The sequence below is a fragment of the Urocampus carinirostris genome, chromosome 5, assembly GCF_059441175.1.
Source record: "Urocampus carinirostris isolate Australia breed hairy pipefish chromosome 5, RoL_Ucar_1.0, whole genome shotgun sequence".
Classification (NCBI taxonomy): Eukaryota; Metazoa; Chordata; class Actinopteri; order Syngnathiformes; family Syngnathidae; genus Urocampus; species Urocampus carinirostris.
In genome coordinates this window covers 47,153,676-47,166,132 of record NC_142353.1, presented here as the reverse complement: position 1 = coordinate 47,166,132, position 12,457 = coordinate 47,153,676, and the positions used below count along the sequence as shown (strand labels likewise).

At 41.7% G+C, this 12,457-nt stretch overlaps 1 protein-coding gene across 1 annotated transcript in view; it reads left to right on the top strand.

The window, feature by feature from the left end:
* The window catches only part of sema4c (sema domain, immunoglobulin domain (Ig), transmembrane domain (TM) and short cytoplasmic domain, (semaphorin) 4C), a 226,655-nt gene that overhangs the window by 174,229 nt on the left and 39,969 nt on the right, over positions 1-12,457 (top strand). Inside the window, exons 5-9 of the mRNA XM_088337030.1 lie at positions 341-403; positions 1,656-1,754; positions 3,361-3,457; positions 3,542-3,661; positions 10,068-10,219. Of these exons, the coding sequence (XP_088193156.1) occupies positions 341-403; positions 1,656-1,754; positions 3,361-3,457; positions 3,542-3,661; positions 10,068-10,219 (531 nt within the window). The remainder of the gene's footprint in view (positions 1-340; positions 404-1,655; positions 1,755-3,360; positions 3,458-3,541; positions 3,662-10,067; positions 10,220-12,457) is intronic.

Sequence of the window (12,457 nt, the reverse complement as noted above, 5' to 3'; positions counted from 1 at the left end):
TCAAAAAACGGGTCGAAGCCGGGGAACAGACGGGAGCAAAAACAGGTGGGAGTCAGGGTCGAAAAAGGCTTGCCTAGAGTAAACTGAGGTTTGCAGACGGACTGACAAAAGGGGACAGATAGGAGCGGGTTTAAAAAGGGACAGGGAGCCAATCAGAGTCCTAGACAGTTGGCGCCAAAGGAGCGAGTCACATACCGACACTTCTATTGATTTGGTTCCACGATATTTTATATTTCTCAACCGCATCAATCTTTCTTATTCCACTTTCATTGTATTATATCTTAATAGCCCTCCAGAATATTCAACAATATAACATTTTTTATCTTTTCTTTACATTCAGATTGACTGGCCAGCTCCATCGGACAAGAAGAGGGAATGTGTGATTAAGGGAAAGAGCAACCAGGTACGGAGACAAAGCACTTTCTTTTACTTATAACGACCACTGTTGTTTCACTACATAGATAGATAGATAGATACCATAGATACCATAGATACCATAGATAGATACCATAGATACCATAGATAGATAGATACCATAGATAAATACCATAGATACCTTAGATACCATAGATACCATAGATAGATAGATAACAGAGATAGATAACATTGATAGATAGATTGATACCATAGATAGATAGATAGATAGATGCCTAGATAGATAGATAGATGCCAAAATGGAATTTTTGAATTGATAGTAGACGGTAGAGTAGACGTAGTCAGGAACAAAAATGGTTCGTAAGCCGGGACGGGAGAGCATACGTGATCGGGATCAAAACAGGTCGTAGCCGGAGACAAACAGGAGCAAAAACAGGATAAGTGGGAGTCGTGGTCGTAAAGGCTTGCCTAGTATACACTGAGGTTTGCATACGGACTGACAGGGTATTGACAAGACTGGGTTTAAATAAGGACAGGGAGCCAAATGAGCGGGCAAATCCGAGCACGTTTCAAACCCTGAAAACTCAACATTCGAGTTGAAACGTTTCCAAGGGTTTCGAGCACCCGTACGAACAGCCATGGAACAGCCATGCAAGGCATTAGGGATTCAGTTTCTTGCCCAGGGAAATATAACACAGAGTAGCCGGGAATCGAACCTGCGACTTCTTGATCCCAAGACAGAGGCTTTACCAACGCTGGCCCAACCCTTGCTCCTAACCCTAGCCCCAACATCAAACCTAAGAAACATGGCAACAATCTCAAGCATTTACAAGCACTTCACCTAAAATCCAAGCAGGTTTCAAACCCTGAAAACCCAACATTTCCAAGGGTTTCGAGCACCCGTACGAACAGCCATGCAAGGCATTAGGGATTCAGTGTCTTGCCCAAGGACACTTCAACATACAACACCTTGGAATCGAACCTGTGACCTCCCAAGACGGGCGCTCTACCTCCTGATCCAATGCCGCCCACTAAACTATTTATCGATTAAACTACTGATTTGTTGTCCTTTGAGTAATTGTTCCACCTCTACTTCCACTAAAGTATCAGTAAAACCGGCTGCCATTTTTATTTTCTTCTTCTACTTTCTACTCTGTTGCTTTCAAGATTTCGTTGTCAAAAATATGGAGGAACCTATAAAACACCTGATAAATATCCCAGGATGCATCACATCCGGGGCTGGGAATTCTCTCTCTAACAATGCTTCTATTGTTTTTCAGACGGAGTGCTTCAATTATATTCGCTTCCTGCAGAGTTTCAACCGCACTCACCTGTACACCTGCGGCACCTATGCCTTTCAACCCAAATGCACCTTCGTGGTGAGACACTGATGCATTATGGGTATCTCGGGGATCGGGAGGCTGTTGGAGTCATGATAGCAAAATAGATTTTTTTTTTCTCTCGAGCATTCTCTTTTCTGCTCTATGTTTCTCTCTCATTTTCTCTCTTTCTTTCTCTCTCTCTCTCTCTCTCTCTCTCTCCCTGTCTTGTTTCTGTCTTTCTTTCTCTATGTTTTGCTCCTTTTCATTCTGTCTCTTTTTCTCTCTCTCGCACTCTCTCTTTTCTGCTCTATGTCTTGCATTATCTCTCATTTTCTCTCTTCCTCTCTCTCTATCTCTCTCTCACTCTCTCTCTTTCTCTCTCTCTTTCCCTCTCCCTCTCTCTTTCTTGTTTCTGTCTTTTTCTCTGTTTCCCTCCTTTTCATTCTGTCTCTTTTTCTCTCTCTTGCACTCTCTCTTTTCTGTTCTGTTTCTCTCGCATTTTCTCTCTTTCATTTTCTCTCTCTTTCTTATTCTATCCTGCTCTCTCTTTCTCTCTCTCTCTCTCTCTCTCTCTTATTCTCTCTCTCTCTCTTTCTCTCTCTTGCTCTCTCTCTCTCTCTGACCCTGTCTTGTTTCTGTCTTTCTTTCTCTATGTTTTGCTCCTTTTCATTCTGTCTCTTTTTCTCTCTCTTGCACTCTCTCTTTTCTGCTCTATGTCTTGCATTATCTCTCATTTTCTCTCTTCCTCTCTCTCTCTCTTTCTCTTTCTTCCTCTCTCTCTCTCTCTTTCTCTCTCTCTTTCTCTCTCCCTCTCTCTTTCTTGTTTCTGTCTTTTTCTCTGTTTCCCTCCTTTTCATTCTGTCTCTTTTTCTCTCTCTTCTACTCTCCTTTTTCTCTTGTCTCTTTTCTGATCTGTTTCTCTGTTCTCTCTCTTTCTCTCTCTCTCTGTCTTGTTTCTGTCTTTTTCTTTGTTTCCCTCCTTTTCATTTCGTCTCTTTTTCTCTCTTGCACTCGTTTCTGCTCTATGTTTCTCTCTCATTTTCTCTCTCTCTCTTTCTCTCTCTCTCTCCCTCTTGCTGTCTTGTTTCTGTCTTTCTCTATGTTACCCTCCTTTTCATTCTGTCTCTTTTTCTCTCTCTTGCACTCTTCTTTTTCTCCTCCCTCTTTTCTGCTCTGTTTCTCTGTTCTCTCTCTTTCTCCCTCTCTCTGTTTTGTTTCTGTCTTTTTCTTGGTTTTCCTCCTTTTCATTCGGTCTCTTTTTCTTTCTCTTGCACTCTCTTTTCTGTTCTGTTTCTCTCTCATTTTCTCTCTCTCTCTCTCACTCTTTCTTTCTCTCTCTTTCTCTCTCTCTTGATCTCTCTCTCTCTCCCTGTCTTGTTTCTGTCTTTCTCTCTCTATGTTTTGCTCCTTTTCATTCCGTCTCTTTTTTGCTCTCTTGCACTTTCTCTTTTCTGCTCTATGTTTCTCTCGCATTATCTCGTTTTCTCTCTTCCTCTCTCTCTTTTTCTTCCACTCTCCCTCTCTCTCTGTCTCATTTCTGTCTTTCATTCTCTACGTTTCCCTCCTTTTCATTCCATCTCTTTTTTCTCTTTTTCTATTTTCTCCAAACTCGAATAAATCACTCTTTTTTTTCTTTTTTTTGTCTTTTCCCGCGGACGTCCAGAACGCAGACTCTTTCAGTCTCAGCACGGCCGTCCCGGAAGACGGGAAGGGCAAATGTCCGTACGACCCGGCCAAGGGCCACGCCGGCCTCATCGTAGGTGGGTGACGCGCGCCGTCCGACCATCGATCGGAGTCCGTCCCGGCCCGAGTTCGAAACCGCATTTCGCTTTGGCGTTTTTCAGACAAGGAGCTCTACTCGGCCACCCTCAACAACTTCTTGGGAACGGAGCCGGTCGTTCAAAGGAATTTGGGACAACTGCACTACAGCATGAAGAGTGAATACTTGCCCGCCTGGCTCAACGGTAAACCCTTTATCACCAAATGCACGTACTCTATGTTGTTTAAGTCTGGGGCGTCAGACTCGTTTGACCTCGGGGGCCACACCATAGAACAAACATTCTCCCTGGGGCCGGACTAGTCGATTAGAGAGAGAGAAAAAAAAGAAATAAGAAAAAGAGAGAAATGGAAAGAGAGAGAGAGTGAGAGAATGTGATAAACAGAAGAGATAAAAAGAGAAATAGTGAAAGGGGGAAAGAAAGAAAGAGAAAGAATGAAATCCAAAAACAAAGAGAGAAGGAGAAAAAAGAGATAAGAGAAAGAGAAGGGTCAAGTAAAAGAGAGAGACAGAGAATGAGATTAAAGAATGAAATGGAGAGAAAGAAAGACAAAAACAAGACAAAGTGAGGAAGAGAGAGAAAAAGAGAAAAAAGTGAGACAAAATGAAAAAGCGAAAATAAAACAGCAAAATTGAGAAAGAGGGAGTGAAGAAGAGAAAGAAATGGAGAGATAGTGAAAGAGAGACAAAAAAAGAGAGAAAAGGAAAAAAGGAAGAGCGGAAAATAAGGTAAAACGACACAGAGAGGGAAAGAGACAAATAGGAACAAAGAAAGAAGAAAAACAGAGACAGGGAGAGTGAAAGAAAGAGATAGAGACTGAGAGAAAAAGGGAGGAAGAGAGAGACAGAGAATGAGAGAGATAGTATAGATAGATAGCATAGATTGATACCATAGATAGATACCACAGATAGATAGCATTGATAGTTAGCATAGATAGATAGATAGATAGATAGATAGATAGATAGATAGATAGATAGATAGACAGCATAGATACCATAGATAGATAGATTAGATAGTTAGCATAGATAGATAGTATAGATATATACGATAGATAGATACCATGGATAGATAGATAGCATAGATAGATAGTATAGATATATACCACAGATAGATAGCATTGATAGTTAGCAGAGATAGTTAGCATAGATAGATAGATAGAAAAATAGATAAATAGATAGATACCATAGATACCATAGATACCATAGATAGATAGATTAGATAGTTAGCATAGATAGATAGTATAGATATATACGATAGATAGATACCATGGATAGATAGATAGCATAGATAGATAGTATAGATATATACCACAGATAGATAGCATTGATAGTTAGCAGAGATAGTTAGCATAGATAGATAGATAGATAGACAGCATAGATACCATAGATAGATAGATAGATAGACAGCATAGATACCATAGATAGATAGATAGATAGACAGCATAGATACCATAGATAGATAGATTAGATAGTTAGCATAGATAGATAGTATAGATATATACGATAGATAGATACCATGGATAGATAGATAGCATAGATAGATAGCATAGATTTGGACCATAGATAGATACCACAGATAGATAGCATTGATAGTTAGCATAGGTAGTTAGCATAGATAGATAGATAGATAGATAGATAGATAGATAGACAGCATAGATACCATAGATAGATAGATAGACTGCATAGATACCATAGATAGATCCCATAGATAGATAGATGTCTAGATAGATAGATAGATACTTTATTCATTCCCGTAGGGAAATTCATACTTGGCAAGTATCCTTGTTTTGATTATTAACAGATGAACAGGATGGCCTGGGGGTGCTGTGTTTGTAGTTTAGCAACAGCGGAGTGGATGACGTGACACGCTAGTCCAAAAGTTCGACGTCCCTGCGGCAGACGGAAATCTTTGTGCCCAGGGTTACACCGCCTCGTGTCCACTTAGATAGCGAGTCCGCCTCCTTGCCGCTTCCCGCAGGCTTTCGTGTCTCTGTCTGCCCTAACAGAGCTGAAGCCGGGTAGCTCCACGTTAGCGTCCGGGATGCTTGACGTGAGCCACGTTTCCGTAGAACACAACAAACTGCACTTCCTGTTAGATGTTTTTCACCAACACAGCCAGTTCCTCTGTCTTATTTGGTAAAGAGTTCACATTTACCATGATTACGGACGGTACCGAAGGCTGATAACGCAGCTAGCCGCAAACTTAAAACATTTGTCTACTATTAGGGAAAAACTAGATTACAAATGTAGCGTTTACCAAATTGTTCGAATGAGTTATCTGACTCCATTAACCAAACATAACATTCGTTCTCCCAACAATGCATGCTCTTTTCTTAATTTAGGGAAAATATTGACAAGAGACCGGCATTTCCACACGGGGGCAGATTTTTTTTTTTTAAATTATTTAACTAAGTGAATTCAATCGAATCCCATCTCTTCTGCGAAGTTCTTTTCACAAGCTTGGGTGTTGGCTCCTTCCGCATGGGGGGGCCAGGAACTCCCCACGTGGCCTCCACCTCGTCTGGACCGGTGCGTCACGAAGGAAGGAGGGAAGGAAGGAGGGAAGGAAGAAGGAAGGAAGGAAGTAATGAGGGAAGGAGGGAACGAGGGAAGAAAGGAAGGAAGGAAGGAAGGAAGGAAAGAAGAAAGGAAGAAAGAAAGAAAGAAAGAAAGAAAGAAAGGTAGGAAAAAAGAAAGGAAGGAAGAAAGGAAGAAAAAAAGAAAGAAAGGAAGAAAGAAAGAAAGAAATAAAGAAAGGAGGGAGGGAGGGAGGGAGGGAGGAAGGAAGGAAGGAAAGAAGAAAGGAAGAAAGAAAGAAAGAAAGGAAGGAAGGAAAAAAGAAAGGAAGGAAGGAAGAAAGAAAGAAAGAAAGAAAGAAAGAAAGAAAGAAAGAAAGAAAGAAAGAAAGAAAGAAAGAAAGAAAGAAAGAAAGAAAGAAAGAAAGAAAGAAAGAAAGAAGGAAAAGACATGTCACACTTATTAGTCATGTAAAAGTGAAAAGAGTAAGGAAGGAAGGAAAAGACATGCGCCCTCCCATGTGGCGTGCTGACTCCTCCCATGTGGCAGGTCAGGTGCCAGCTTCACCACCTCCTCGCCAAAGGGCGCCTCCACGTCTAAAAAACTCGCAACAGCAAAGCTTTATCAGTCCCTGTTCTCGCTGTTTTCTGTCAACATCCCTCTCTGTCATTGACCTTAAGCCTTCTCTTTGAAAAATCTTCATTGCACTCAACAAACGCAACCTGTATAAAACTGTACAAAATCCTTTATAGTCAAATAAATAGAATATAAAATCCTTCGCTACTCAAAGCATGGCCGTCCTATCGCAATTTGAAAATGAATTTTGCTGAACATAAATCGGCGCCGACCGTGAAGGAATTCATCAGGTACAATAAATGAGATAGACAGTAACGCCAATTCTTTCGGACGGAATTTAATTAAAGGACGGGACGGAGTCGGAGACGTCCGATAACAAAGAAGAGAGAAAGAGTTGGGAGGAACCTCTCTCTCTCTCTCTCTTTTCTTCCCTTTTTCTCTCAGTCTATATCTCTCTCTTTCACTCTTCCTGTCTCTCTTTTTCTCTTTCGTTGTCTCTTCCTCTCTCTGTGTCTTTTTACCTTATTTTGCTTTCTCTTCCTTTTTTTCCTTTTCTCTCTCTTTTCTCTCTTTCTCTCTCTCTTTTGCTTTCCCTTCTCTCTGTCTCTCTTTCCCTTTTCTCTCCTCTCTTTTTTTCTCTTTGGATTTCTTTCTTTCTCTTTCTTTCTTTCCCCCTCTTTCACTTTTTCACTTGTTATCTATTTTGTTTCTCACATTCTCTCTCTTTTTCTCTAAGTCTTTTTCTCTCTCTTTCACTATCCCTGTCTCTCTTTTTCTCTATCTAGCTATCCATCTATCTATCTATCTACTTACCTAGCTACCTACCTACCTTCCTTCTTTCCTTCCACTTTTACATGACTAATAAGCGTGTCATGTCTTTTCCTTCCTTCCTTCCTTCCTTCCTTCCTTCCTTCCTTCCTTCCTTCCTTCCTTCCTTCCTTCCTTCCTTCCTTCCTTTTTTACTTCCTTCCTTTCTTCCTTCCTTGCTTCCTTTCACTTTTACATGACAAATAAGTGTGACATGTCTTTTCCTTCTTTTCTTCCTTCCTTCCTTCCTTCCTTCCTTCCAGTTTTACCTGACTAATAAGCATGACATGTCTTTTCCTTTGTTCCTTCTTTCCTTCCATCCTTCTTTCCTTCCTTACTTCCTTCCTCACTTCCTTACTTCCTTCCTCACTTCCTTTCTTCCTTCTTTCCTTCCCTCCTCACTTACTTTCTTCCTTCCTTCTTTCCTTCCTTCCACTTTTACATGACTAATAAGCGTGACATGTCTTTTCCTTCCTTTCTTTTTTCTTCCATGCTTCCTTCCTTCCTTCCTCCCTTCCTTCCACTTTTACATCAATAATGAGTGTGGCATGTCTTTTCTTTCCTTCCTTCATTCTTCCCTTCCTTCCTTCCTTCCGTCCATACTTCTTTCCTTAATTACTTACTTCATTCCTTCCTTCCTTCCTTACTTACTTCTTTACACTTTTACATGACTAATAAGTGATACATGTCTTTTCCTTCCTTCCTTCCTTCTTTCCTTCCTCACTTCCTTACTTTCTTACTTCCCTCCTTCCTTCCAGTTTTACATGACTAATAAGCGTGACATGTCTTTTCCTTCCATCCTTCTTTCCTTCCATCCTTCTTTCCTTCCTTACTTCCTTCCTCACTTCCTTACTTCCTTCCTTATTTCCTTCCTTACTTCCTTCCATCCTTCTTTCCTTACTTCCTTCCTTACTTCCTTCCATCCTTCTTTCCTTCCTTACTTCCTTCCTCACTTCCTTTCTTCCTTCCTTCCACTTTTACATGACTAATAAGCGTGACATGTCTTTTCCTTCCTTTCTTCTTTTCTTCCATCCTTCCTTCCTTCCTTCCACTTTTACATGACTAATAAGCGTGTCATGTCTTTTCTTTCCTTCCTTCTTTCCTTCCATCCTTCTTGCCTTCCTTACTTCCTTCCTCACTTCCTTACTTCCTTCCTTCCTTCCTTCCACTTTTACATGACTAATGAGCGTGACATGTGTTTTTCTTCCTTCCTTCCTTCCTTCCTTCTTTCCTTCCTTCCACTTTTACATGACTAATGAGCGTGACATGTCTTTTCCTTCCTTTCTTCTTTTCTTCCATCCTTCCTTCCTTCCTTCCTTCCTTCCACTTTTACATGACTAATAAGCGTGTCATGTCTTTTCTTTCCTTCCTTCTTTCCTTCCATCCTTCTTGCCTTCCTTACTTCCTTCCTCACTTCCTTACTTCCTTCCTTCCTTCCTTCCACTTTTACATGACTAATGAGCGTGACATGTGTTTTTTTTCCTTCCTTCCTTCCTTCCACTTTTACATGACTAATGAGCGTGACATGTCTTTTCCTTCCTTTCTTCTTTTCTTCCATCCTTCCTTCCTTCCTTCCTTCCACTTTTACATGACTAATAAGCGTGACATGTCTTTTCCTCCTTTTTTTCTTTTCTTCCATCCTTCCTTTCTTCCATCCTTCCTTCCTTCCTTCCTTCCTTCAGCTTTTACATGACTAATAAGCGTGACATGTCTTTTCCTTCCTTTCTTCTTTTCTTCCATCCTTCCTTCCTTCCTTCCTTCCACTTTTAAATGACTAATAAGTGTGACATGTCTTTTCCTTCCTTCCTTCTTTCCTTCCATCCTTCTTGCCTTCCTTACTTCCTTCCTCACTTCCTTCTTTCCTTCCACCTTTACATGACTAATAAGCGTGACATGTGTTTTTCTTCCTTCCTTCCTCCCTTCCTCCATTCCTTCCGTCCTTACTTCTTCCTTAATTACTTACTTCATTCCTTCCTTCCTTCCTTCCTTACTTTCTTACTTCCTTACACTTTTACATGACTAATAAACGTGACATGTCTTTTCCTTCTTTCCTTCCTTCCCTCCTTCCTTCCTTACTTCCTTCCTTCATTCCTCCCATCCTTTCATCCTTACTTCCTTCCTTAAATTCTTACTTCCCTCCTTCCTTCCATACTTCCTTCCTTCCTTCCTTCCTTCCTTAGTCATATCCCTCGAGAGGGGTGACCGACAGCAAGACAAAAACAAAGAAAGGAAAAAGTAGCAAAAAACACAAAAAAATTGACCATGGCCAACCCAAATGCCCAAAAGGTCATGCTTTAGTCCCTCCAGATGAAACGGGACACAAGAAAGCGGCCGTGTCACTCTGACAGTTTTCGCTGGTTTACCCCTGCCGTATCATAGAACGGGTGGTCGGTCGCAAAAGACGGTGGAGAGTAAAAAAATACATTCTTTCCAGGAATATGAAAATAATTAGTGACAGCCCTGACTCTCGCTCTGCAGTCTGTGGCTGCAGTTACTGGACAGTAACAGGACAGTTTGGAGCGGGGACAGCTTCCTGCTTCGGTGGTTCCGCCCCCAATCGGTTATCCAATCAGAAGGCGCGGGACGGTTATGAAGTTTAGCTGCCTAAATGATCAAATTCTGACCCCGATGTCCATCACATTCCCAAGAATCAGTGCCAAAAATCGTCCCGTCTCCGTTTTGCGTTCTTGCAGAACCGGACTTTGTGGGTTCCGCCCTGGTTCGAGAGAGCAGCGGCAGTAAGGAAGGGGACGACGACAAAATCTATTTCTTCTTCAGCGAGCGAGCGCTGGAGTTGGACTGCGACACCGAGCTCAACGTGGCCAGAGTCGCTCGCGTCTGTAAGGTAAGCGGAATGCTGAGAGTGACGATTGATTCGGCTCCTCCCGTGGGCGTGCCAAGAAAGCCCCCTGGGCTTCACAATCTCATACAGAAAATCCACGAGTCCTGTTACCAAAATTTCCTAGACGAAATATGATGCATTTCGAACAGCCTGCCCAGTTAGTGAATACCATTATTGCATTCAACTCAATACATGTCATTTGTAGTCAATCGTATAAAATCCTTTATAGTCAAATGTATAAAATCCTTTATTTGTTTGTCAACATCGGGAGGTATACGGTAGGTGTGGCTTGGTCTAGAGCAAAGGTGTCAAACAGGCGGCCCGTGGGCCGGATCAGGCCCAGTAGGGGATTGTATCCGCAAGGCAATGCTGAGGGAAGCACAAGAGAAAAATGAGCTGCAAGTTATAATATGTCTACGTGATGTTGCCAAAACCAGGTGCCTCTCATAAACGCTGTACTTGTATTTCTCTCTCTCTCTCTCTCTCTATCTCTCTCTCTCTCTCTCTCTCTCTCTCTCTCTCTCTCTCTCTCTCTCTCTCTCTCTCTCTCTCTCTCTCTCTCTCTCTCTCTCTCTTGTTCCTTGTTTCTTTCTGTCTTTTACCATCTTTTGCTCTCTCATTCTTTTTTCCTTTTCTCTCTCTTTTTCTGTCTTTCTCTCTTGCCTCCCCCGAGGTCAAATGAGTTTGAGTTTCTCTCTCTCTCTTCCTCCCTTTGTCTCTCAGTTTATCTCTCTCTTGCACTCTCTCTGTTTCTCCTTTTCTCTTTGTTTATTGTCTCTTTCTCTCTGTGTCTTTTGACCATCTTTTGCTCTCTCATTCTTTTTTCTCTTTCTCTCTTTTGCTTTCCCCGTCTATCTTTCTCTCCTTCTCTTTTCTCTCCTTCTGTCTTTCTATTTCTCTTTGGATTTCTTTCACTCTTTTTATCTCTTTTCTTTCTCACGTTCTCTCTTTCTTCCTCCCCTTTTTCTCTCAGCCTCTATCTCTCTCTTGCACTCTCCCTGTCTCCCTTTTCCTCTTTGTTCCTTGTCTCTTTCTGTCTTTTACCATCTTTTGCTCTCTCATTCTTTTCTCTCTCTTTGTTTGTCTTTCTCTCTTGCCTCCCCCGAGGTCAAATGAGTTTGAGTTTCTCTCGCTTTCTCTCTTTCTTTTCCACCTCTTTTCTCCCACTCTCTGTCTTTGTCTCTTTCACTCTCTGTGTCTCTCTTTTTCTCTTCCTTTGTTGCTCTTTGTCTCTTTCTCTCTCTCTGTCTTTTTTATTTCTTTTGCTCTTACTTCATTTTTTTCCTTTTCTCTTTCTCTCTTCCTACCTTTTGCGCTTTCTTTTCTCTCCTTCTGTCTTTCTATTTCTCTTTGGATTCCTTTTTTCCTCTCCCTTTCTTTTCCCCCTCTCTCACGACTTTTTATCTTTTGTTTCTCACGCTCTCTCCCTCTCTCTTTTTTTCTTTCTTTGTCCCGCCCTCTCTCCTTTTCCTTCCCTCTTTCTCTTATTTCTTTTTCTCTTTTACTTTCTCTTTAATCTACTCGTCCGGCCCCCGACAGAATGTTTGTTCTATGGTTTGGCCCCCGAGTTCAAATGAGTTTGACACTCCTGGTGTAAATGAACATAGGGTTAACGGTGCATTCTCTCTAATAAGTATGGTAATCGAATTTAAGCATTAAAATCCTCTATTAACGCCCCAAAACAATTATCTTAGAATCGACCGCTCCACCGATTTGAGCGACGAGCACACGTCGAGCAGTCACAGGCTGAAAACGTGTGTAATTACAATATAGTTGCATATTTTTATGGAGAACACCCTTTAATGGCTAAGAAGAACAATAAAGCCCTTCGGAACGATACCCCAAACAGATGCCCGCGCTCGATGAGCACTCAAGCAATGAATAATTCAAAGCGTCCTGCTGATATTGGTATTGCACGGGTTTGCTGTGTCTCATTCCAACAGCACGATTATCACCATTACTGTGTGGTTTTTGCGCCAGTAACAACATTGGAGATAGTGTCGATTATATTGTATAAGTGTAAGTTTTCATGAGGACAGCACGGCGGACAGTTCTGAGCATGAGATCGAACCTCCTATGTGGAGTTTGCATGTTCTCCCCGTGCTTTCGTGGGTTTCCTCCAGGCATATTCCAAAAACATGCATTTCAGGTTGATTGGCTTAACCGAAATCTCCCTAGGTGTGAATGAGCGAGCGAATTGTCTGTCCCGGGTGTCCCCTTCCCACTGCCCGATGATAGCTG